Genomic DNA, 27555 nt, shown 5'->3' on the forward strand with positions numbered 1-27555 from the left:
TGTGTGTGTCTATAGTAATAAAATAGCTAATATTTATGGAGCCCTTTCAATGGGCTGGCACTATTTTAAGTACTTAACTAATAGTAAGTTCTTGGACACCAACAGGATTAATATCAACTTTTTATCAAGTAGATATCAAATATTTACTTAACTAAGAAAAAGATGTTTAACGTTGTCTCATGTCATTCTCTGTTGAATTATTTTATTTTATTCTTTTTTATTTTTTGATTTGGAGTTCACATGGTCACCCAGACTGGAGTGCAGTGGCTGCTCCTGGCCACCGCAGCCTCGCTTGCTGGGCTCCGGCGATCCTTCCACCTCAGCCTTCCAAGTAGCCAGAATTACAGGCATGCGCTACCATGCCCGGCTGATTTTTTTTAAATTTATTGTAGAGATGAGGTCTCGCTGCCCAGGCGGGTCTCGAACCCGCGGGCTCAGGAAATCCACTCACCTCAGCCTCCCAAAAGCGTGGGATTACAGGCTGAGCCACCAAGCCCGGCTTATTGAATTATTTTAAACCATGCCATCTTGTTTCTTCCTGAGTCAGAGTCTATCTAGCATGTGTTTTACATGTAGTGGGCACATAGCAAGCATATATAAACGAAAAGTCTGTCTTTTAGCTGAAAATGTCCTTTATGTGCACTAGGTTCACATTTTTCTTTTGAAAAAAATTATTAGTAGCCAACTACTGATACGGTCCTACTTGCTCATGTTAGGGAAGAAGAAAATAACCTTCCTAAGGCTACTGGTGACCAAGGGCAGATGACCTCTCATGCCTCATTGTTCCCAGCACATTGCTTCTTCAATGTGTTATTATAAATTGAATTCACAAGTCGATACAGTGGGACATTCATTTAAAACAACTCATGATCAATGCACAGGTGAAAAAATGAATTATCAACTGGGCGTGGTGGCTTACACCTATAATCCTACCACTTTGAGAGGCCAAGGCAGGAGAATTGCTTGAGCCCAGGAATTGGAGACCAGCCTGGGCAACATAGATAGACCTCATCTCTACCAAAAATTAGTTGGGCATGGTGGCATATGTCTGTAGTCCCCATTACTCGGGAGGCTAAGGTAGAAGGATCGTCTGAGCCCAGGAGGTTGAGGCTGCGGTGAGCTGTGATCCAGCCACTATACTCTAGCCTGTGCAGCAGAGTGAGAACCTGGCTAAAAAAAAAAAAAAAAAGTAAATTTTTCTGATGGTAGAATTAGTGCATCTTTTCCAAAGGAAAGGAAATTTGTGTAAATTCTAGCTTGTTTTGCCTTTTCCTTAACTCTATTTAGGTTTTCTTCTTAGTGACGGCATTTTTTGGGACTGGAAATATAGCTTCTATTAACAGGTAATTTAAAATGAAAACACCATACACATAACAAAAAAAAATGCAATTTGGGACTTCTGTACCTTTTGTTCTGTACTTTGCTTTTAATATTGAATCGTTTGGAGATTGGTCGGTATTGGCATGTTTCAGATCTACTTTGTTCATTTTAGTGCCTTTGTAATAATTCTTAATATGATATATGCTTGTGTTTTCATAAAAGTAGGTTTCAGAGAATTAGATTAAACATCCTGTTTAGTAAAACATTCTCTGAGAGTTGCAGAGCGAATTCTAAATCCTTTTTCCATGTTATAATTCTCTAGCTTTGATCTTGCCTCTGTCTACTGCTTTCTGACTGTGTTCAGTCCTTTTATGATGGGAGCCCTGATGATGTGGAAGGTTAGTGTTCTTATTTTCTTTTTATTAAGCAGTTGATTGATTAAGATTGTGAATTCATTCTGACATTAAGATTATGTAACACCGTGTAATATTAAGATAGTAAGTTCATTGTGATGGAGTTAAATAGCAATGGAAAGGATACCTGTTCTGACTTGGTATTGATACCCCTGCAGAACTAGAGGTGGGACCCTCTGTCCCTTACTTCAAAACACAGTTAAACTTTTTGCTTTACTCCTAAGCGCATTTGATTTTAAAAGAGTAAGGATTCCATATTAATCTCAGAAAGTCTTATCAGCTGTGATTAAAGCCTGTGGGGAAACTGTGATCAAAACTGCAGTGCTTCTAAAGATTCTAAGGTAATGTTTCCCACCTATGAGACTGCCAACATGTTATCATCTTTTCTTGTAATCCATGCACCTAGAATTGACCCATTCATTCAACAAATATTTCACTGAGTGCTACATTCAGTAATGTGCCAGGCACCAGCTGGGTGCTGACAATACGAAGATAATGACAATTCTCGGCTTTCCAGGGGTTCAGACTCTCCCGTGGAATGTAATTTATGCTCTTCTTCTCTAGGGCCATTATGCTTGTCTTACTCCTTCTACCACAATGCCTGGCACATTTTGTATAGTTAATACATATTTGTTTAAATAAAGAAACTGATACCTGCCTAATATCTAGTTACCTTCTGTTTAGATCACATTAAGTAATAATTGTTAAAAGCGTGTATTATCTTAATAGAATTGATATCTACTTTTAGTTACTACACTAATACAAATGTAAATTTAAGAAATGCCGCCGGGCTCGGTGGCTCAGCCTGTAATCCCCCGCCTTTGGGAGGCTGAGGTGAGTGGATTGCCTGAGCCCGCAGGTTCGAGACCCGCCTGGGCAGCAAGAACTCATCTCTACAATAAATAAAAAAATCAGCCAGGTGTGGTAGTGCATGCCTGTAATGCCGGCTACTTGGAAGGCTGAGGCGGAAGGATCGCTGGAGCCCAGCAGGTAGAGGCTGCAGTGGCCGGGAGTGGCCACTGCACTCCAGTCTGGGTGACAGAGTGAGACTCCAACTCAAAAAAAAAAAAAAAAAAAAGAAAAGAAATGCCAAGAAGACGTCCTACATTTTCTCATGTTTCATTCTATATTGAATTATTTCAAACATGTTATTGTTTCCTTAATTTTAATTCACGTTTTTAAAAATGATTATTGTTCTATTCTCCACCTGTTAAAGACTGTGGACCTTTACTTTAAATCAAAAAAGGAAGAAAGACATAAAGAAAGAAAAATAAAGCTCAAATTAGAATGCTAGATTCTTAATCAACAGAATAATGCAGTAGGCTTTAACAACATAATACACTTGATGACTTTTGTTGACTGAATTCTATTTTATTCATATGTTCTTGACTTGAAAAAGAATCTTATGCAGTCTTGAGCATCATTTATTTTCCATATCTTCTTCTCTTTTTTGAAACATCAAGTACATACTTTTTTTCAAAACTGGTTACTGGAAAGTAATGCCTCAAGATATTTTCACTGTTAGTTCTGGATTATGGATGTTCAACCAGCATAAATTGCAATATATTTTTCTGTATATTTTTTTCAAATGTATTACAATGAACATGAACTTTGCAATCATAAATAAATTGGTATTTTTTAAAAAAACCCAAAAAGCAATGATAAAAATGCTAAATTGTGTTTATAATGTTATAGTTTAAAATAACCAGATGGGTTCAGGGATCTGTGAATCAAATTATCAGGCTACATAATTTATTTGATTTGAGCATGCCTTTCACACTCTTGGAACTTCACGCTATGCCTTTCACACTCTTGGAATTTTTTAAACATTGTCATTAATTATTAGAGTGAGTTAAATGGAACAAAATTTGTAATAGGCTTTTATTTTGAATATGTATTGATATTTGCTGTATTTTATATTGTACATGTTATTAATATAGATTTTTAAATCAATTTCATCACTATTCTATGTGTAATTGGTATCATACTTTTATCTCAGTGTTTGCTCTTCACTAGTATATATAAAAGTTACTTGAGAAATTGAAAATATTTCTGCAAGCAGAAATAGTATTTGTTTCAAATGTTCCCATTACCCATAGCATCATTTATTGTCTTTTAAACAGATTTTAATCCCCTTTGTTCTTGTTATGTGTGCTTTTGAAGCAGTTCAATTAACTACTCAGTTATCATCAAAAAGGTAAGATTAATTAGTTTAAGAAGCATTTGATTTGCCCATTTTTAGGAAATGAGAGTAAACATTTAAAGATATTTCATGTGATTGCTAGTAAGGCACTGTAACAGAGATTGTTTATTGCAAAAATGAGAAATATTTCACCCTTGTAATCAGAATTTCATTGTCATTAGAGGAAGTTGGTTGATCAGGGCCTCTAGCAGATGAATATGCTTTCTCAGCAATAAAATGTTATTGCAATATTATTCAAGCTAGTGAAGAACCTCCCTAGAAAACAGTAAAACATAAATATTAAATTATTGTAGTTAATTACTTTTGGTATAGTTATAACTGTGCCTACAAAAAATATCATTCTAACTTTTATTTTGGCTTCTTTCTTAAATATTTATTAGACAAATCTGTTAACATTATTTCATTGTATATGGTTTAAAATTAACTTTTCTAATGTCAATAATATACTTAGTTTGTCAGTCTTGATTTCTACACGTTTGACAACTGGAGTGGGAAGTATTGTTTCTGAGTTTTGAGGAATTTCTGGAGTAGTCAGTCTTAGGCAATCACGACTTTGGAAGAGAAGCTGTCAACTCAACCATTTGCATTTTTTAACGAATAAAATGTCCTCATCAGCACAGGGACTCTGGAAAACACTTGATATAAATATGAAGCTTCCTAGCAGTTTTGTTATTCTTGAATCAAGCTAGCATAGTCAATGCTGAAAGAAATAACTAATATTAGCTGAAATTTGCATGTTCTTGATGAGTTTAAGCTAGAACTGGGTTTAGCATATTATTATGCATATGCCATTAAAACATATTTCTTCTACTGTTTAAGAATAGTAGAAATCTCATTCCTAGTTTCATTTAGTATATTTTTACAGAATATTTACATGAATTTAATATTGAAAGCATTTATGGCTTATCAATATCTCATAAAAGATAGTTACTTAGATGCAATTAAAAGAATGGTGAATGACATGTACTTTTTGCATCTTTCTTAGTAGATGAATTTTTTACAAGGGATTTTAATTAATAAATAAGAAGAGCTGAAGGCATGGAATAAAAAAATAGAAGACTCATCAAAGTTGTGTATGTGTGTGTGTGTGTGTGTGTGTGTGTGTGTCTGTCTGTGTGTACCTGTACCTGTATATGTGTGTGTGTGGATAGTAATTCTATCTTGAGATGAGTGCAATGACAAACTAAACACAATGGGAGATAACTGAGGCAAGGTTAGCAAAACTGAGTTTGTGAAGACTTTATGAAAGTCTTTCTTGACCTTTAAACCTTTACATATCACTGACATTTCCTGGATGACTTCTCAAACTTAATGTCCCATGTTGAACCCAGTGATGCCCTTTCTTCCTATTGAAAACTAGTTTCTCCTCCTGTTTGTTTGTTTAATCCATCACACAAACCATTCATTAATCCATCACACAAACCATTCATCTTTACTTGCTGTATTCACTTGCCAGGTATCACTGATATCATGTCTCCTTTCTGTTCACATTTTTACAAGCTCATTATTTATGTTGGTAAGTCTTTTCTTACAACTCAGGGAAGCTTAGGGGTTAAGGTGGGGATGGGGTTCATACTAATAACTAGTTTATTGGATCCATAATGCCGAGGATGAGTTCAATGTAACAAACCAGTGAGATGATTTCTTTTCTTCTGACTCCTTCCTTAAAATGGGTATTGAACAGAGGGGAAGTAGGAAAGCTGTGGTAGCATTATTTTATTTTGCATGACTTGAAATTTACTTTTCTAATTATTAATAATTTACCTACTTTATCAGTCTTGATAACTGGGTTCATCAACAAAGTCTTATACATTTTGGGTAGAGACCACTAAAAGGTAGTATCTGGGGATGAAGATTACCTGACGGTTGATCTGTTAAGAATGCTTTTGTCTGTAAGCAATGAGAATCTAGCTAACAGTAACTGAGAGAAGTAGGGGTTTGTGTGTCTCACCTAGCTTGGAGTCTGGAGGTTGGCAGCCCAGGCTATATGATCCATCGTCAACCCTAGTTTTCTGCTCTCCCATTCTTAGAGTATTGCTTTTATCTTCATGTTTTTCTCTTCATGCGTCCATGAATCTCATCTGCCATTCAGATAGAAAGAAGGGAAAAGGACTAAGGAAGAAAAAAGAAGAGAGCTATGCCAGCTGATTCTCCCTTTCTGTCAGGGCAGCAGCGTCTCCCCAAGCTCCCCTTCTAGTAGATTTCTGATTATGTCTCACTGGCTGACACATATCCATTCTAAACTGGAAAGTGGTTAGAGAAAAGGGAGTTGTGGATTGGGGTGGGAGTGTGAAATAACCTGCCAAAAGTCTTTACAGTTGGAACCAGTCCATTTCACAGTATGAGATGACCTGGACTCTGGAGACCTTTCTCACCTTCATAATACAGCAGATTGTAAGAGAATATATTAAAAGGCGATTGAGAAAGAGAAGACAGTTTTAGTGGTACAGAAGTATTCAGCAACCAACCAAACAGGATCTGAAAGGAATGATTTTTCAGCTCTGTGTTTGATTAAATAGTCAACTATATGAGACCCCTGGTTACACAGCAGCAACTACAAAAACAAAAAACAAACACACACACACACACTTGGGCCTTCAATTGTCAACAGGGTGCTCTAGAAGCCAAAAAGCTAGTTTTCTGGTGCCCTGTACTAATTGAAGTGAATGTACTTTGACTATCATTTTGAATATACCATTTGTTCTGATGAACATTTTTATCTCCAGGATGATATGCTTCCATATTTAGGAATCCAGATTTGAATCAGAATTACTATAAGATCGACTAACTTTTACTGAGAGAGTATGTTCCAGTGGAAGCTCTATTTCACCAGTTTAATCCTTATTAATTTATATGAAGTAAAATGAAACTATTTCTAAATATTTCCATCTTGATTTTTAATTTATTAAAATTTTTAAAATTAAAGTCAATTAATTTTTACTTAATTTTCATAAAAAGATCAGGTGCAATGGCTCATACCTGTGCTTTCAGTGCTTTGGGAGGCCAAGATAGGAAGATTGCTTGAGGCCAGGAGTTCGAGACCAGCCTGGGCAACCTAGCGAGACCCTGTCTCTACAAATGGGGCCAGTTCATTCCACGGTATGAGATGATAGGGACCATGGAGATCTTTGTCACTTTCAGAATGCAGCAAAACACAAGACAGTATTAGAAGGCAGCTGAGAAAGAGAAGACAGTTTTAAGATTACAGAAGTATTCAACAGCCAATCAAATAAGATCTGAAAGGGATTATTTTTCAGGTCTATGTTTGATTAAATTATATGTATATGTGTGTGTGTGTATATATATATATATATATATATTCATATTCATGCTCATTGCAGTCTTGAACTCCTGGGCTCAAGGGATCCTCCCACTTCTTTCTGCCTCTCAAGTGAAAGTGAAGATTACTTGGGAGGCAGAAGTGGGAGAATTCCTTGAACCCAGGAGTTCAATGTACTTCCAGCCTGGACAACAAAGTGAGACCCTGTTTTTAAAAAAAAATCACAAGTAAACTTTGGTTTATTTATTTTTTATTTATTTTTAAATTCTAAGAAGTTTAGCTCCTGCCGGTGTGTGTTTTTTCTTTTATGTTTACTAGCACTGCCAGGTCTAACACATCTAGATCAGATATAAATCTGGTAATTGTCAAGATTTGCTTCTTCCATCATTATTTTGTCCGTTACAGATTTTATTCTGTGTGGTTTTAGCTTCTACAGTGTTATTTGGTGTGGTTTCTACCAAGTCTAATTTTTCCTGGGTCAAGTTTTTTTAGTTTTCTATGAAACCTAAAGTCAGTCTTATATCTAAAAGGAATTTCTCAATGTGTAGTATTAGCCGTTTTCAATTATATTTTAGGCTGTTTACTACTACCATTCATGGAACACATATATTTTGAGTTTCTATCATTTCCATGCACTGTACTATCCACTGGTGATACATTAGGGTATTTATTCAGAGCTTACCATCTACTCAGGGTGAAAAATAAAATAAAATGCTTGTAATAAGATTTCAGGTAGTATTAAATCTCAGGGGGGAAAATGGAGTGATCTAGGAAGATCTCTCTAAGGAGAAGGCATGAAAGCAGAAACCTGAGTAAACACAGAGTGAACCATGAAATTATGTGAGTAAAGAGCATTGCAGGTGTAGGGGGAGGAACATACAAAGAGCAAGAGTTGAAAACATGCTTCATGTATTCAAAGAACAGCAAGAAGGCCAGCAGAGTGTGCTCGCAGAAGAATTGTAGGAAATAAGGTTGAAGAGGTTGACAGGGGCAGATCATATGGGGCCATTTAGGCCTGAGATAGAACTTCAGAGTTATTCCATTCGTGGAAAGAAGCCATTGGAAGGTTTTGAAGGCTCCTCTTTCTGTTACATGGATAATAACTTTAGGAGGATAAGACTGAAAGCAGAATCTATTGCTGTCAACAATCACAGTAGGTTAGTGGTGATGATAAGTAACATTTATTATCAATTGATAAAAAACCCAATAACAGGTATTTATTTCTTGAATCAAAGTGTATTTATGAGGTAAACTTACAGGCTTTTAGTAATCAGTATCTTTAAGACAACCTGGAGATCAAATAATACCGTTAAAAACTAACCTGCCTTTAGTAGGATTATTTTATCCAGGGCAAGGAGAGTGGTAACCCTATCCAACTATATATTAGATTACCATGAATATGGGGTAGTATGTGACATTTATGCCTTCACATTTGAACAATATATGAATAAACAAGAGACACATTCAGAGGAACATGATGAAGACGCTGAAGGCTCTTGAGGGTCAGTAGAGCCATGGGAAGGCAGTGTGCAGAACGGCTAAGAGCTCAGTCTCTGGAGCCAGACTTGCTGTTAGAAGTCAACTGACTTACTAGCTGGTTGTGATATCCTACCATGGTTTGCAAGATATTCCCATTGGGGAAGACCGGGTAAAGGTTATAGGGGATCATTCTGTATTACTTCTTGCAGTTGGATGTGAGACCACAATTATTTGAAAGTTTAATTTTAAAAAGCATAATTCATGTTTCATTCATTTCACTGAAATAAATATCCAATGTTCAATAACATTTTTTAAGACCTGCTCATCACTATGGGATAGTTACCCATGGTAATATAAAAAGAACTCTTATCGCAAGTAACACTTTCAGAAGCAAAAGTATTAACAGAATATTGGGTTATTTGATTATTCTCACTTGAATTTTAATGTGCTTGAAAAATGTGCTTCTTGCATTATATGTAATTTCTCTTTATTTCTTTTTTCCAGTCTCTTTCTCATTGTTCTCGTCATGTCAGACATTATGGCTTTGGTAAGGCATTATTAGATAATCAGTATAAAGCTAAATGGAGTTAGTTTAATCAAGAGAAATATGAATGCATTTCTGTATGTGAAATCTTTAGATTTTGAGATGTGAATGCCGGCATAATTTACACATATAAATTACTTTCTTTTTATATTAATTATTATGCAGTAAGAGTAATCTTCTTAAGGTGCCCAAAGTCTTATTACTTGATTTATTCGAATCTACTGCTTTGACTCTGAAATGAATTTTTCAAAGGAAGTTAACAGCAAAAGCTAACTCCAGGTTTAGATAATACATTGTTTTCTTATTGAAATGTTGGGTTTTTTTTAACCCTTCTCTCAGATTAAAAAGGCAGAAAGAGAGGGAGGAGAAAAGGAAGGCAGGAGAAAGGAAATACAACTTCTCGATTGGGAAGATGTTACCAAAATGCAGCTATAATAAAGGAGTACTGATGGGGCACGTATAGGTGGGCCTCTTGTATATCGTGTATTAGCAAAAAGAGGAACCTATTTTATGTCTGCAAGTCAGGGGGTTCCCCAAACCACCCTCAGCTTCAGTAATCCACTGAAAGGATTCACAAAACTCACTGAATGTTGTTGTATTCACAGTGATGGTTTATTGCCATCATATTATTGATGCATTTTAAAATAATAGGACACGTAGGGTAGAGTCTAGGAGGGCACCACCCACAGAGCTTCTGTTGCCTTCTCCCTGTGGAGTCAGGACAGCATTACTCTTCCAGTATCGATGTGCAACAATACGCACAGAATAACCAACCAGGCTTACCTGAGCTTTTGTGTCCTTGCTTTTTATTGGGGCTTGATCACATAATACCTACATGACGGACCTTTCATCTTAAGTCTTTCCTGGAGTAGAACTGATACCACATGGGCCAAAGCCACAGTCATAAATAGCATTGTTAAACAGTTGGGTGGTCAAGGCCCCAGGAAGAATAATTCTATCGGGCATGGTATTCCAAGGGCCTAGAAATCACCTCCCAGTAGCTGAGAACAAAGGCAAGAGCTCTTGTTGGGTAAGATTAATTCTTCACTATATAATACCCCTTGCTAAAAGTGACTAGAGACACCAATAAGGGTAACTTCACATATCAGATTCTTAGTCAGTTGATTTAGATGAGAGCATTTTTATATTGTGTTGAACTGTCTGTCCAATATATTTCTGAAGTTGACCACACATAAAGCGAGAAACAAATCAGGTTTTGGTTTTGCTCACAAAGTGGCAAATATAGAATGAGACATGTCAGTAGAAGAGAATTGAAATTATTTTATTGATTTTATATTAAAAAATCAGATGTTTTCATTTAACTTGCAAAGCCATTTGTGATCTAGCTTCTGCTTACTTGACGTGATGTCAACTGTCACCTCTCCATACTGTTTTCTATACCAACATTACTTTGAACCTACCAAGCTCTGTCTGAACTCTTGATGTTTATATAGGCTGTTCTTTTTGCCAGAAACTTCTGTCTCGCTACCCTGTCTTTCATGGAACTCCTGCTTTTCACTTAGATTTAACCTTACAGTAGATGCTTTCCTTTCTACCCCAGTCAGAATAATATTCCTTCCTCTGTACTCCCATAATTGCTTGTATTTTCGAGTGGTAACATTCATCACTCTGTCTCTCTCACACACACCTGATAGTTTGACTGACTCATTTACTAGATTACATGCTTTGTGAGGGAGAGTTTATCTTCAGGACCTAACACAATAATTAGCACATGGTAGGCAGTCAGTATGTATTTCTTGATGAATGAATGATACAGCTTCTTTCCAATGACATCTTTGGTATTCAGTATCTTATTAAATAAAGTTGGTTTTTTCTATTTCTGGTTATTTACAAATGCCACTTTTGTGTTCATTTGATTGAACGATAATTCTGTTTCTGACTTTTAGATTATTGCTCATTTTAATCCACACAAACATTTCAGTAAAGGGCATATTTTTGCTGATTCCAGTCAGATAGTAGTTCTGAAAGGTCAGAAATCTGAAATATATTGTCCTAAAATGACCTTGTTTGGGGACCTAAATAGTTTTGTTTTTAATGGAGCCATATTTCATTTTATTTTACAGCATTTTTTCTTCTTGGTCAAGGATTATGGCAGCTGGCTTGATATTGGAACAAGGTATAGTATATACAGTCACACAGTGCTTAACAGTGGAGATATGTTCTGAGATATGTGTCTTTTGGTGATTTCTTTGCTGTGTGAACATAATAGTGTGTACTCACACAAACCTAGATGGTATAGCCTACTATGCATCTAGGATGTGGGCCATACACTTATGCTACTCTAAATTTATTTTTAAAAAACTTTTTCTCTCTTCAATAATAAATTAATCTTAGCTTACTATAACTTTTTTGCTTTATAAACTGTTACTTTTTTTCACCTCTTTGACTCTTTTGTAGGAACACAGTTTAAAACACAAACATTTTGTATAGCTGTACAAAAATATTTTTTCTTTATATCCTTGTTCTATCAACTTTTTGCTTTGCAAAAATTTTTTTTTTTACTTTTAAACTTTTTTGTTAAAAACAAAGATGCAAACACCCACATTACCTTGGACCTACAGAGGGTCAGGATCATCAGTATCACTGTCTTCCACCTCCACATCTTGTCCCTCTGGAAGGTCTTCAGGGGCAGTAACACACACGGAACTGTTATCTCCTGTGATAACATTGACTTCTCATGAAATGCCTCCTGTAGGACCTGCCTGAAGCTGTTTTACAGATAACTTTTTTTAATAAGTAAAAGGAGTATACCTTAAAATAACAATAAAAAGTATAGTAAATACAGAAACCAGTAACATATTGTAGTTTATTATCATTATCAAGTATTACATACTATACATAATTGTCTATGCTAAACTTTTATATGATAAGTAGCACAGTAGGTTTGTTTACAGCAGTATCACCACAAATACCTGAGTAGCACGTTGCACTGTGATGACATTTATGGTGGCTGTAACGTCAGTAGGCGATAGGAATTGTTCAGCTCCAGCATAACCTTATGGGAACACTGTTATATATACGATCCATCCTTGACCGAAATGTTGTCATAAGTGCATGACTGCACTCACGTAGCAGTTATTAAGACTGCAGTGGGGGGGCCTTAGTATCTTAGTATAGAAGGTGCTGATGTGATTTTGAGGTAAGCAGGTAGCAATTATTTTAAGCTTCTGGAAACGAGATATGTCTCTTCAATTGTTGACATAAACACGCCAATAAGTGTTTTCTTGGTATGCTGTGGGAAGGAGGGTAGATGTTAAGTCCGGAGAGAACTGAAGGGCAGCAGAAGATGTAAGTGAAACTACTTGAATCTAGAGTTTCAAAGTAGATTACTTCAGTGTCCTTATGTGATTTTTTAATCTCTCAGTCTCTGTTTAGAAAAATAAGGCTATTCAAGTTGCAGTATGAATTTTATGCGGTGGTTTAAATTTCATGTAATCACTATCTGTCTCAAAATCTTTACTATGGTAACACTTAACATGTGATACTTATAACATTATTATTTAAGTATAACCTGAATAAAAAGTCAGTTTTTTCTTTAATATGATTTGAATGTTAATGATTGCTATAATCTGTTAAATTTCTTCTCTTTGAGACAAAAAAAGCAAAGTTGATCCTTTTGCCTTCCCCCCACCAAATGCGTCCTGAGACAGAACTTATTTCTATACACTGATTTTATTTCATTTAGTCAGTATTTATTCAGCACTCTTTATTGCCAGGATTGTGTAGATTTGCATAAGATACTCTATGTTAGACTTGCTCTCCTCAGTTTAGACCTCTTAGGCAGCTCCAAGCTTGGACTACCTTATTATTTCTGTGCATATCTGCCTCTCCCAATATACTGGATTCCCTCAGATCCGGGATCTGATTTGAATCTCTTACATGCCATGTGTGCCTGGCACATAAAAGGTACTTTGTCAATCATTTGCTTTGTTTTCATTTGTCTCTTAAATTTGAAAACTTAGGGAAAGTTTTGATGTCATCTTCTTCTCACCAGCCCTCTCATCCCAGTGTCCAGGCATATATTAGGTCAGAACATGGAATTTTTACCAGAGCACGTGGGTTTGAATCCCATTTCGGCCATTTTTTAGCTGTGAGACCATTGGAAGTGACTTAATCTCTCTAAGCCCTCCCTTTCTCTTATAGTCATTTTGAATGAATGAATTCATGTAAAGCATGTAGTATAGTGCCACAATCTGTTAAATTTCTTTTCTTTGAGAAAAGCTTTCAGTAAAAGCTATTATTATTGTTGCTATCATTCTATAGTTGTTTTTTATCCTCCATAATCTTTCATGTATCTGATGTACTTCTCTTTACGTCTCTATAATTTGATTACTTTATTTTCATTTCAGGTATAGGTTAGAATTTTATTTGTTTGGAAAATATTCTGAGAAAACATGACATATTGTATGTGAGACTTTATATTTTAAATTGTAGTAAGATACACATGACAGAATTTACCATTATAATCATTTTTAAGTATATAGTCCAGTGGCATTAAGTACATTGACATGGTTGTGCAACTGTCACTACCACCTATCTTCAGAACTCTTTCTAATTTACAAAACTAAAGCTCTGAACATTAATCAGTAACTTTGCATTCTACTTTTTTGTTTCTGGGAATTTGACTATTCTCATGTAAGTGGAATTATACAGTATTTGTCTTTTTTGTGACTGACTTATTTCACTTGGTAGAACATACCCAAGGTTCATTCATGTTGTAACATGTGTCAGAATTTCCTTTTTTTTAAAGGCTGACTATTCCACTGTATATATATATATATATATATATATATATATATACATACCACATTTTGCTTATTCGTTTATCTGTCACTGGATACTTAAGTTGCTTCTGCCTTTTGGTGATTGTGAATAATGCTTCAGTGAACATGGGTGTGAGGTGTTTTTGATGAGAGTAATCTATATTGGTTTGATTTTAAAGAGTTACTAAGGAACGAAATGGACATAATTTTCACAGCATAATGTGTATCATCAATTTATGGAAAACATAAATTAATTTCTGTTACACTAATTAAGAATTTCAGATTTTCTCTTATTAGCTTGAGGTTTATCCCATGGACGTACTGTGTAGTGGTGGGACTTGGGACTTGGGTGGCCCATGAGTTTTATCTTTACCTGGCATATTTTTTCTTCAGAATAAAAGCTTTTACTATTGTTTTTTCGGTTTTTTTTTTTTTTTGAGTTGGAGTCTCACTCTGTCGCCCGGACTGGAGTGCAGTGGCCGCTCCCAGCCACCGCAGCCTCGACCTGCTGGACTCCGGCGATCCTTCCACCTCAGCCTTCCAAGTTAGCTGGAATTACAGGCATGCGCTACCCTGCCCGGCTGATTTTTGGATTTATTGTAGAGATGAGGTCTCGCTGCCCAGGCGGGACTCGAACCCGCGGGCTCAGGCAATCCACTCACCTCAGCCTCCCAAAGGCGCGGGATTACAGGCTGAGCCACTAAGCCTGGCTAACTTTTACTATTGTTACCAGTAATAGCATGTGTAACACACAAAGCACCTTTTCATATTGATGATCTCAATTCAAGTCAGCGAATATTTATTGAGCAGCAGCTATCTGTCAGGGAAGTTACTGGGAATGAGAAATATAGACTTGGGCTCTCAGGGAATGTAAGTCTGGAGGAGGAAACAGGACCGTGAATGGGCAATATGGAACAATGTGAGAAGTTCTAGAGTAGTCCCTTATGTACTCTAGGGACACTTAGGGTGCCTGTCTCAGCCTTACAGGAGAAAGGAAAGCTTCTCAGAGGAGGAGCCTTCTAAGCACTGCAAGAATGGGGTCTAGAAGAATACACTGGACCACAGGAATTAGGGAGAACATGTACAGTGAGAGAAGATGAAGATCAGAGAAAAAGTGTGGAAAAGAGACAAAAAGAAGTAGCCAGAAGGCAGGAGAAAACTGGAGCGATCAGTGTTATGGAAATCAAGTGAACATTTCAGGAAGAAGGATGGTCACACAGTATCAGACGTGACAGAAAGTTCAAGTAAAAACATAACAGTGTGCATTAGTTTAAGCAGCAGTGGTCATTGATGAGCTTGACTCGAGAAGTTTCAGTGGTAGTGTTTGATACCAGATTGCTGTACTGAATCACCATTTTCCAGGTGAGATTTGCAGACCAAAGATAGGTTTGGTTTTTTTTCTCCTCTACTGAGATCCAAATGAAATGAACAAACGTAGCAAAAGTGAAAAGACTGAGAGAAGAACCATCAGCAAGTGTAAATTCAGTATATTTCCAGAAGATAGATAATCAGAGAAAAGAAGCAACAGTCCACAATATAAGGCAGGTATGGTCAAAGGAAAAGAAAACCCCAGAAACTCTTGACTCAGACAGTAATGTGGAGGGAGGAGTGAGGAAGCAGAGAGAGAAGAGGTTAATTCCATGTCTGTCTAACAAATGCTGGTGTCAGCAGACTCTGCATAGTCTTTCATTCCTTCCCCATGCAGAAAGTGCTACAGGCATTTTACTCCCAGCGGAAAACCAGAAGACACTCCAAAGAGACTGCAAAAAGGCCTGGGGAGAATCTCATTGCTATATGCTTACACTTCAGAGTAAGCTGTTCCTCAGTCCAGCATTTGTAGCCTCCTCCTACCTCCAGCCCAAAGGACAGAGTCAGGCAGCCCTCCTGCTCATCCTAAAACATGACAGCAATTTCTATCATGTACATAGAACTTAACCAGCAGCCATCCTAGCGGGAAAGAGACTTCCGTATAATGTTAAATACGCACTAACCTATGACCTAGCAATTCAATGTGTAGATACATACCTAAGAGAAGGAGAAACATATGTATGCAGAAAGACTTGTTTAGGAATTTTTATAGTAGCTTTATTCATAATAACCAAAATCTGGAAACAACCCAAATGTTTATCAGCACATGAATGAATAAACAAACCATGCTATATCCATACAATGGACTACTACTTACCAATAAAAGTAAATGAATGAATGATGAACTTATATATGTGAATGAATCTCAGAAACTTTCCATTGAGTTGAAAGAAGCCAGGTATATAAGTATTATTTAGTGAATTACATTTATATAAAATTCTAGAACAAGCAAAACTATACTTACAGAAAATTGATCAGTGGTTATCTGGGACTGGGTAGGATTGGCCAGAAAACGGTATGTGGAACCTTTGGGCGTGAGATGGTTACATGGGTGTACCATTTGTCAGTACTCAGCTAACTGGACACTTAAAATGGTTCCATGTTCTCACATGTAATTTATACCTCAAAGTTGATTCATAAGGAAAAATAGAATAACTAAAATAACTAAAGTTGAAATAAGTAGGGCATAATATACGTAGGTGAAATTCTTGTCTTTCATAGCAGGGACTTGAGAAATGTTTTAAATTGATGCATCAATAAATAGCAACATAAAGATGATAATTCATGTTAGACAGGTAACCACTAGAGGATCTAAAAGGATAAGTAGAGTGATTGCCCTGAAAGTGATTAAGAAGAAATGAGGGACTGATGCTTTTTCATTATAAGTCTTTCTTCTTTGTTTTGCCTTTTTAGTACTTCATGTATGGCTCTGATAAAAATTAAAGAGAAAATGCATAAATGAAATTGGAGGTCAGGATGTAAAGTTCTAAGTATAGGCCACTCTTTCAAGCTTAATTAGAAAGGAGAAGCGAAACACAGGTCATAATTTGCATGGGAATACCCTCACACCTCCCTGTGAGGGAGATTTTATTTTCATTTATTTTACTAACGAGCATGAGGAACGTTATGGTTGGAAGGAGTGAATGTCCCTAGTTACATCAGTTTTAATTATTCTCCATCAGAGTGGAGTTCTGAAGGTAATGTGTGGGGCCCAAATGGAGTGAGCTCATTCACAGAGTAGAGTAGAGGCAGAGAGCTGCCCCCAAGGTCAGAGCAAGGCTGTGTGTTGCTACACAGAGGCCACATACCTAGCCATTGGTTATTTGGGAGATAGCTCCTAACAAGACATGCTAAAGGCAGTTCAGAGACCAGGGAATCCCTCTATGTTAGATTAAAGGCAAAGTAAGACAGAAGATCAAACTTGATTGCCTCCAGGCATACCTCCACCACAAATACCAACACTTGTGCTACTTTATTTACAATATCTGCTAACATGTTATTTCCTGTGGTCTTCATTACAGCACTGTGAAGTAAATCTTATTTTTCACAATAGACAATTTACTACCTCCATTTTACAGATGAGGACACTGTGGCCCTAAGGAGATTATGGCTTGCTCAAGTCACAGAACCTATAAATGGTTGAGCGGGTCCTAAAAGCAGCATATCTGATGAGGGAATGCTGTTATGAGGGCATGAAGGCTACCGACAGTCACTGCCCATTCTTGCACGTACTGCCAACTGCATGGTTGAAAAAATAGTTTCTTGTTTATGTCAGAAGATGGAACAGGTAGTGAATCTCACATTGGTAGTTGAGAGGAAGACCTTGTGACATAAATAAGACTCTGTTGTAGCAGAGTTAAAAGCTGTGGTTAAAGAAAGCCTGCAGCAATATCATGTTGATAAAACTCTAAAGCTTGGCATATGACCCAAAAGGACTTTTACAAGGATAATAGAGAATGCAGGGCAAAATCAAGGAGTAGAGAGGAAACAAGACACCCAGAAAGCAGCCCCCCTAAACAGAAATTTTCCTCAACTGCAGCTGCCTTTGACTTACCTTGATTACCTTGATACTCAGGACTCAAGTAGAGGAAGTTTCTTCTCAGCCTTGGAGCCCTGAATTCATGACTTTTTTTCCTATTTACTGACCGACGTAAGTTTTTTTTTTTCTTTCACTTAGCAACTACCTATTGAGCAACAACTATAAACCGATCTTTCTAATTATATTCATTCTGCCTCCTTATTCGAGTTTCCTAAACTGAATAACTCATCTCTTGTTAGTTCATCATGGGGTCCATTCTATTCAACACTGGTTTTCCAGTTTCCTTTCTGTTACCTGTAGTCTTTCAGACTATTCCAAGAACAACTTCTCTTTCCTTTCTCTACTTCTCTAATAATACAATGTTTCTTAAAAACAAAAAAAAAGAAGGGAAGGTAACGGAAAGAAGGAAAGAGGGAGGGCAACAGGAGGGAAAGCAGGAGAGAAAGATAAAACCCCTTTGGCCTTTTATTATCCACCTTCCTGCATCTCATCTATTCTGCAAGTCCTGTGTCTGTCTTTACCCTGAAGGTGTTACTTCATCCCCTTCCAAGACTGTCCTGTTGCTTGTTTAAAGTCAAGCACCATTTTTGTCTTGAAAATTCTGGAAAATGTTTTATTTTTTTAGAAATGTCAAGTTAAACTTTTAAGTAATTTAATGCAATCATGTCTTTCTTATCTCCCTTTGGGATCACCAGAACTTTCCAGAAACTATTTGGGAGATTGTATTGTTTTACCATAGAAAAACTTCTACCCTAACCTGGAAAAAGCCAGATTAAGTTCAGCAGTGACTGGGAAAAGTTAAGGATTATTGACAAAGGTATTAAATTGCCGATAATGATAATTACTATTAAGATACAATTTATTACATACACTGTATTAGGAGTCATAATTATGTTATTTCATTAATTCTTATGAAATGATGTGAAGGAAATATGATTATGTCTATTTTACACAGAAGAAACTAGCTCTGAAAGACTATGATTGCACATTAATGTGGAATAGGTAGGTTTTATTTTTTGCATTATATATGCATTTAATATACAGGTCATTTTTTTCAGGGAAAAAAATACATATTGAGCACTCATCATGCATAAAGCATTCCCAAGCATCGTCAAGTACCCAAAGATGAATAGTGTTGCTTGCCCTAAGACTTGGTGATGTTCCATCTCTGGAGATAGATAGCTACTTCATCAGGATATTACTTAGGGAATTTAGCACTGAATGGGAGGTTCTGATGTACGTGTATAACTTAAATGGGACATTCCAGTCCTGAAAGTATATGACTCTAACACATGGACGCTGCTTTCAGAGAAATTATGGCCTAACTGTTGAGAGACACAATAATAACTGTAGTACAAGGCAGCATGTGGTTAAGATATATAAGCACACAGAAAGGAGGCTGCTTCACTTAAGCATTCAGTGACTGAGAAAACATTGTGCAAAGTCTGGTATTTGAGCTGGGCCTTGAGTAATTTATAATTTCAATTAGGAAACTTAGAGGTTTGGGAAGAGTATTTTATACCGACAGAATAGACATGAGCAAAGCCATAGGAGAATTCATATGTATATGATGTGTGATAAATAATTTGGATTTCAGAAACCACAGGTTTTGGATAAAGAAATTTCTGGAAAATGGCCTTTGGAAGGCTTAGCTTGGAGAACCCTGAAAACAGAGCTACAATGTATATTCTATTGGCATTTAAGTGAGGAGCCATATTCTTTGGTTTTATTGAGCTTCGATATTTTAGATGTCTCTTCCCAAGTAAGTGATTGCCTAGGAGTTAGGAACCTGGACTACCTTTTTTATTCCATGGAGTAGTGGAGTAGGGTGGAATGTGTGCCTGGATATGGAGGCACTAACTGAGTCAGCACAGCAGGGTTGTTACGATGTGTCCTTATATGTTCCTGGCAGCATGCCTTGGCAACTGGTCTTCAGTCCTCTTTGGATACCCTGAAGTCATTATGTACCTCCAGGCAAAGTTTTTTATTGCTTCCTTCCTTCAAGGCTAGACCTTCTGGCTGCAGTGATATTGCAAGGTGCTTCACAACGGGATAGTACTTTGCAACAATAGTACTCAAATTGGCAATTTTTACTCTCTTGCTCCTTGATAATTATTTTGTTTTAGAAAATTGTAATAAAATATGCATAAAAATTTTCTTTATCCTAACCATTTTTAAATGTATATTTCAGTAGTTCATATATTCACATTGTTGTACAACCAATCCCCAGACCTTTTTCATCTTGCATCACAGGAACTCTGTACCTATTAAAAACAGTAACTCTCCATTATCCTCTTCCTGGAAATCAGCATCACATCCTTTCTGTCTCTGTGAATTTGACTACTGTAGGCACCTTGTATTGAGCATCTTTTAATATGCTTTTGACCATTTGTGTATTTTCTTTGGGGAAGTGTCTATTCAAGTTATTTCCCCATGTTATAATTGAGTTATTTGTTGTTGCTTTGTAGGGATTCTTTATATATTCTGGATATTAACCTCTTATCAGATATATGATTTGCAAATATTTTCTCCCCTTCTAAAATTGCCTTTTCACTTTGTGGATTGTCTCCTTTGAGTCACAGGATTTTTTTCCATTTTGATATAGTCTAATTTATTCAATTTTACTTTTGTTACCTGTGTCTACTTGATACATTTTAAAAGAGCCATTTCAAAACTTGCATTTGACATCCAGCGTGATGTTCCTTTTGGTACTTGCGTGGTGCCTCCAACCCTATTTCTTGCATTTCTAAACATAGTCATAAAGAGCACAAAATAATGGCAAAATCATAAAACAAACAACGAGCTTCGCTCCAACCAAGGGGAACAGAATGACATATTAGCACTTGTAGGCTGAGGCTGCACTGCTGACCCCCACTCTGCAGCACCAGCCATGAGAAAAATAGTGTTTTTCATAAATAACTTTATGTTTCAGTACTATAAATTATTTATGTATGCATATTGAAATATTATATAACTAATGTTATACATGGTAAAATATATGCTGTACAACTATTTTGTGCTCATAGTATTTTTATAATGAGAGCTGCCCTATACATAGCACGGTGATCATGTGTCCTGATTTACCTGGGACATTCCTGGTTTATGCCTTTTGTCCTGGTATAATCATTACATCTATATAGACCCCATCCATACAACGTTAAAAATCCAAAGTGGACAAGAAGATGATAAAAGCATAGCTAGTTAATTAGCTACATTAAACCCTAGTGTATCTCATCATCAGGAATCTAATTCCTATAGGTTAAATGGGTGGTTGCTCTGACTGACTTCTAGAAGGCAGGTATAAAAAACCACAGATCTTAGTTCTGTTTGTCAGGCTGAGGACACTGGTCTGATCTACATAAATTTCCCACATATTATCTTGGTCATTCCTGCTGAAATATCTCCATGTTCTGTTTGCCTTGTTTTTCTCTTATTATATCACCCCAAAGATGCTCTCATTAAAAAAGGAAGATGACTGCAGAGGGGAGGGGATTTAGAGAAGTGGGGTCAGGATGGAGAGACAAAAATGAAATTTGAGTTAGTAAAGTTAGGCTTTCAAAGTGGAATTGCCCCTGATTGATCCTGCAATGAGAGGTTTTTATTGTTGCTGCTTTTTCTGGAAAGCGAGGATTCTAAAATCTTCTTTGTAGCCTATAAAGCACTAATGGCATATACTGCCTCAGTGAACCATATGGTATTGGCCTGATGAGCAGGAGGGGTTTATGCAGCTGCATAAACATCTAATTTATTGCTAGAAAAGGGATGGGGTGGTTAGGGGAAAACATACTTCAAGATACAAAATGAAAGCACCATGATACAGGGTTCATGTATCAAAACTTGATTATTGTACATTTTCTGCTTTCTATTTTGTGAGAATGTTGCTTTTAAGTTTGGGGTTTCTAATTATTCTTATGTAAAGATATATTTGAAAAGCTGAGCTGTTTCTTGTCGTGTTGCTATTATTATTATTATTATTACTATCATTATTATTATTATTATGAGTCGGATCTCACTCTGTTACCCACGCTGTGGTGCAGTGGCACAATCACAGGTCAACACAGTCTCAACCTCCTGGGCTCAGACGATCCTTTCACCTTAAGCCTCCCAAGTAGCTGGGACTACAGGCATGCACCATTATGCCTGGCTAAGTTTTGGACGAGATCTTGCTATGTTGCCTAGGCTGGTCTTGAACTCCTGGACTCAAGAGATCTTGTCACCTCAGCCTCCCAACGTGCTGAGATTACAGATGTGAGCCAATACGTCCAGTCCTATGTTGCTGATATTATTAAACTTACCAGCAGAGTTTCCGTAATGGGTACCAGGGTTATCCGAATTGTACTCCTGCAGTGATTTCCCTTTGTGACAAATTATATTTTTAAAATCCTTTGTGTTAGTGATATAGTTAATAACTTCGGGCATTGCATGCCTGTTATTACAGGCATGGGATGTTGTCCTTTGTCTTCACTATTTAATGCTTTATGAATATTGAAATGGTAAGAATCTATCCTAGAATTTTAGAGAGGAGAAGGAGCTGACTAGTCCCATGAATGTAGTCTAGCTTGTATCTGTAATGTTAACCGTGTTGTTGAGATTACTTACAGTGGGTTTTCAAAAGACTTTTGAAAGATCTGTCACCAATTACTTTCAGGTTAAATAAGTAGTAGTTTCTTTAATCATAAAGATTGTTTTGCTAGGGCATTAGATGGTATATCTGTTTGTGGTATGAGACTCAGTTTCAAATGCATCTTCAGAGCAGGTTTTACCAAAACTAAATTGAGACTCAGAAAGGAATACACTGCAGTCAGTATATTCAGCTGAAGCTAGTGTTGTTAAGTTCAGTGTTTCTCTTGAGAACCTGTGTCATCAAGTAAACTTTTAACAGTCATGTGAAAAATATCCTGCCTAGGCCATAAACTGTGTTCAGCTGACAGAGCTCATTTAGTATTTTCTTCTTTTGGTCTTTACGCTTTATCTTCATTTATAGCAGGTCATAAACTTTATACAGTATTGCCTTTTAGATATCATACAGAAAGTGCATTTTTAAAACTAGGGAAAAATTCCTTTGTGGTGATTTTCATAACTATAAAAGCAAATAATTAAAATTACTTCTAAATATATTTGTAGTGAGGTGAATAGAGTCAGGATCATCAGTTTGATTGAGCTTCAGTTTGATTTGATAACAGTGTTCATCTGGACTTAATTGTTTTTACATGCACGATTGCTTTGAAAATATAAATGACAACAAAAGTATTTATCATTTCTCTTTAGGTCTAATGAAAACTCATGATTTTATTCAATAATTTTTACTATCCTAAATGTAGTCAATAAGTACCATAAAATATCTATACTCTTACAATGGATGCCAAGCTTTATTAAAATCAGGGATTTTCAAACTTTTTCTTCCCCACTACATCTGATAGATATGACCTTCATATGTTGCCCATTACCCTGGGAAATACAGTCTTTTATCCCCCACTGTACAGGTTGAAAAGACCCTCTGGCAATTCGGTGTGTGCCCTCCCCGCCCCCACCCCCACCATTACCATTACACATGTACACCTGAGAATTGCTCTTTTAGATGATGTCACAATAATCTTAGAGGAAAGTGGGAACAGCTGAACTCATGTCAAGTTGAAATTTGATATTCCTTTCATTCTGCTATGCTGAGATGACACCAAGACTTGACTATTGCAAAGTATCACAAGCTGGATGCCTTATGGCCCCGCTGTGTGAAGATGATGAGCTTCACAACTGTTTCCTTCCAATAATGTTAGCTTGAATGAGCCAAGAGTCAGTAATTTCAGGCTACTGTAAGGAGACGAGTGATCTGCAGATTATCTTTTATAGATAGCTTTTACATTAAATTTGAAAATAGGTAACTTACTGGTTTTGCAAAACATTTTTGTTTACAGGTCAAGTCACATGTAATATCTTGACTTATAAGTCAAGTGATAGCCAAATTCAACAACAGGAATTTGCTAGCATGTAATCTTTTCTTTCTTTCTTTTTATTTTTGCAGCTTTAGTGAGGTATAATTCACATACCATAGATAACACCATATCTATTTTATGGTTATAAATGACTTAAATGATTGTTTTAAATCTCTTTAGTGATTTTTAAGCACATTTGTGGAATTGAATGACCATCACCACAATCTAGTTTTTGAATATTTCTATCACCCAAAAAAACTCCCATACTTTTTTACAGTCTATCCCATTTCCATCCTAAGCCCCAGGTAACTGCAAATCTGTTTTCTGTCTCTACAGATTAACCTATTGTAAACACGTCATATAAACAGAATCATAAAATACATAATCTTTTATATATGACTTCTTCCATTTAGTGTAATGTTTTTTGACATTCATCTATAGTATTCCTTTTCGTTGTTGAATAATGTTTCATTGCAAAGCTATACCACACTTTTGGTATCTTCTTCATAGTGTGTAATATTTTACTGTTCTTCCCCCACCTCCTTGCCCGGTTTCCCCATGGAACCAAGGTCAAATTGAGCTTTCCTGGATTTGATCTTCAGATGTCATGTTGAATAGTTTGCACTCCCTCACTCATCTCACCTCTGACTCCTTACTTCAGTCCCTGAAGAAGGCCTGAAGAAGTTGTGCCCATAATATCCAGTTTATTGGATTGCACACTTTAATCTCAGGAACTGGTAACAGATTTCGAAGCGTCCTCTGAGGTCTCAAAAACAGAATAGAGTTTACAATTCTGTGGTAATCATTACTAAATCAGCCTTAGAGTCCTGTGGCTAAACCTAGCATAAATTATAAACATCACATATGTGTTACAAACTTATTACAGAAAATACTGAGAGCATAAGAAAAAATAAATCATAATTCAATATCAGAGCGGGCCACTGTTTAACGTGTTGACGTATATCCTTTTAGCCTTAATGTATGTTCAAACACATACAGGGCTTCCTTTTTTTTGAAGTTGGGTTTCTATAATAACCATTTCCTCGTGTCAGTAAATACTTTTAAAAACATGACGGTAAGTTTAACTAGAATAATGTGAAGGGAAACATGGCAGGAGATAGTTCAGAAAATAGACATTTGATATCATTTATGGCATTGAAGATCACTGTAAGAAATTAGGACTTTATTCCAAGTGTAAGTTGAAGCATTAGGCTGTTAAACAGGAAGTGATTGTATCTGTTTCACATTTTTGCAACAACACTCTGGCCACAGCATAAAGAACATATTGTAGGGATAAAGAGAGGAAGCAGGGAGATTGATAAGAGGCTTTTGCAGTATTCTAAGCTGGATAGGATGGCTGCTTAGATGAGGGTGGCAATTCAAAATGGTGACAAGAGGCTGGACTTAGAAAATATTTTGAGAGGTTAGTAGAATTTTTTGATAAATTAGATATACCGAGAGAAGAAAAATAATCTAGGGTGACTCCTAGGTTTGTCTTGAGTGAGTGAGCAGTAAAATCATTTCCAGAGATGAAAAGACACTGGGAGGAGTGAGCTTGATGAAGGAAAGCATGAGAAATTAGGTGCTAGGTTTTAGATATATCACATGTAAGATTCCTTAAATTAGGAGGGTGCTGTAGCGAGCTATAGGATCTTAGGAGAGCTTTTGGCTTGTTTTTTGTTTTTTTGTTTTTTTTTTTTGAGTTGGAGTCTCACTCTGTCGCCCAGACTGGAGTGCAGTGGCCGCTCCCGGCCACCGCAGCCTTGACCTATGGGCTCCGGCGATCCTTCCGCCTCAGCCTTCCAAGTAGCTGGAATTACAGGCATGCGCTACCACGCCCAGCTGATTTTTTGATTTATGGTAGAGATGAGGTCTCGCTGCCCAGGCGGGTCTCGAACCCGCGAGCTCAGGCAATTCACTCACCTCAGCCTCCCAAAGGCGTGGGATTACAGGCTGAGCCACCGAGCCCGGCTTGGCTTGTTTTTAGGATGAGAGAAATTACACATTGGCAGGGTAAGGGTTATGCTTACCATAGAGGAGAAGAAAGAAATTGGTGATAATAAAAGAGGAGGAATAGCTGCAAAAGTAAAGTTCTTTAGTAGGAAAGTTGAGAGGCTGAAAATAGAAGTAGAGAGGTCTGTTACGAACATGCACAGGAGGAAATGTAGTCACAAATATGATAGGGTCATGAGATCTGGGTGTCAACTGAAGAACCACAAATTTCTTCACATTTGAAAAGGAGAGATTTATTTCTCACAAAGGGTTGTAGCCTGAAGTCTGGGCATCTATCACACTGAGAAGCATAACCTCTGTCAAAAGCTGAGAGCGAGTACGTCAAGGGAGGGAAGGATAAGACAGGATTTTATACTGAACTGATGAGCTAAGCATACATATTCAATAAGAGGAATCATGGTTATTTATGAAAGGAGAAACATGCATGTGCAGTTGATCTTCATGCCTTTTTATGGGTCTCATGGACAAAAAATGGTGGTGGTAGCATGATCGAGGGTGGAGTTTTCAACCCTGTGATATTAAAGGTGAAGTGGAGGACATGGAAGCCCTCACTGTACATCCTCCAAAGTCAGCCAAAACTGGTCTGGATGTATATTTGCATCAGTTTTTAGGAAGAGATGCACTGTGAAACTGGTGAGCTGTCACATTGAAACTGCAAAGATGGAGGAGGAATCCAGTGGTGGCCTGAGACACTTGACTAAAGGCAATAAAGGTGTGAGTTTCTTATTTTCTAGAGGTGGTTTCTACTTACTCCTTAGGACAGAATTCTAGTTAAAGGTAAATAAGGAAAGGGTCATACTGAGGCATAACTCACCTCCCATCCTGTCATGGCCGAGAACTCAGTTTTTAAGGTTTCTCTGGGGTACCCTTGGCCAAGCGGGGTTCTGTCCAGTCAGATAGGGGGCTTAGGATTTTATTTTTATTTCTCAGGGACAAGAAGAGAAGAGGTACCTCTCTTGTGATTTATCTATCAGTAAAGACTCAATAAAGTATCAATAAGCAAAGTCATCTGAGATGGAAAGAAAGGACAAGACTTGGCTTGACTCAGAAACAGAGAAAAATAATTCACAAGTATGCAGTAAGGACTGAGACATTGATGAGAACCAAATCTCATTCGTGCTCATAAATTTAAAGTGAGTTCAGCCAGAACAGTTGTGAATTCCTTTGTGATGATTCCTTTATCTTCTTGTGTGACAAGACTATCTGTTCTCGTCCATTGCTCTGACTGTTGATTCTAGTGCCAATATTATACTTAAATTTAATGTTTTAATGTCTTGTAGGACTAGTGCTATTTCATTTTTGTAGAAACTTTTTGTTTCTTTAGACATGATGGTTTTGCTTTTTAGCATTCAATTTTGATTATGTGCTAACTTCCATTTTAAGGGGAGTTTAAGTCCAGATTAAATTTTCCAGGGTAGCAGTGGCTTACGCCTGTAATTCCAGCACTTTGGGAGACTGAGGCAGGAGGATTGCTTGCGCCCAGGAGTTTGAGACCAACCTGGGCAACATAGCAAGATCTCAGCTCTACAAAAAGTAAAAAAATTAGCCAAGGGTGGTGGCATGTGCCTATAGTCTAGCTACTCAACATGCTGAGGTGAAAGGTTAGCCTGATCCCAGAAGGTCGAGCCGGCTGTGAGCTGTGATCATTGTGATCATGCTACTGCACTCCAGTGTGGGCGACA

At 36.9% G+C, this 27555-nt stretch overlaps 1 protein-coding gene across 1 annotated transcript in view; it reads left to right on the forward strand.

Moving 5' to 3' along the window:
- PIGN (phosphatidylinositol glycan anchor biosynthesis class N) overlaps nt 1–27555 on the forward strand; it is a 154649-nt gene that overhangs the window by 120225 nt on the left and 6869 nt on the right. Inside the window, exons 24-28 of the mRNA XM_008052575.2 lie at nt 1288–1343; nt 1643–1718; nt 3857–3930; nt 9200–9242; nt 11324–11376. Of these exons, the coding sequence (XP_008050766.1) occupies nt 1288–1343; nt 1643–1718; nt 3857–3930; nt 9200–9242; nt 11324–11376 (302 nt within the window). The remainder of the gene's footprint in view (nt 1–1287; nt 1344–1642; nt 1719–3856; nt 3931–9199; nt 9243–11323; nt 11377–27555) is intronic.

Source organism: Carlito syrichta, unplaced genomic scaffold (genome assembly GCF_000164805.1).
Source record: "Carlito syrichta isolate Samal-C Ts95f unplaced genomic scaffold, Tarsius_syrichta-2.0.1 Scaffold282654, whole genome shotgun sequence".
Lineage (NCBI taxonomy): Eukaryota > Metazoa > Chordata > Mammalia > Primates > Tarsiidae > Carlito > Carlito syrichta.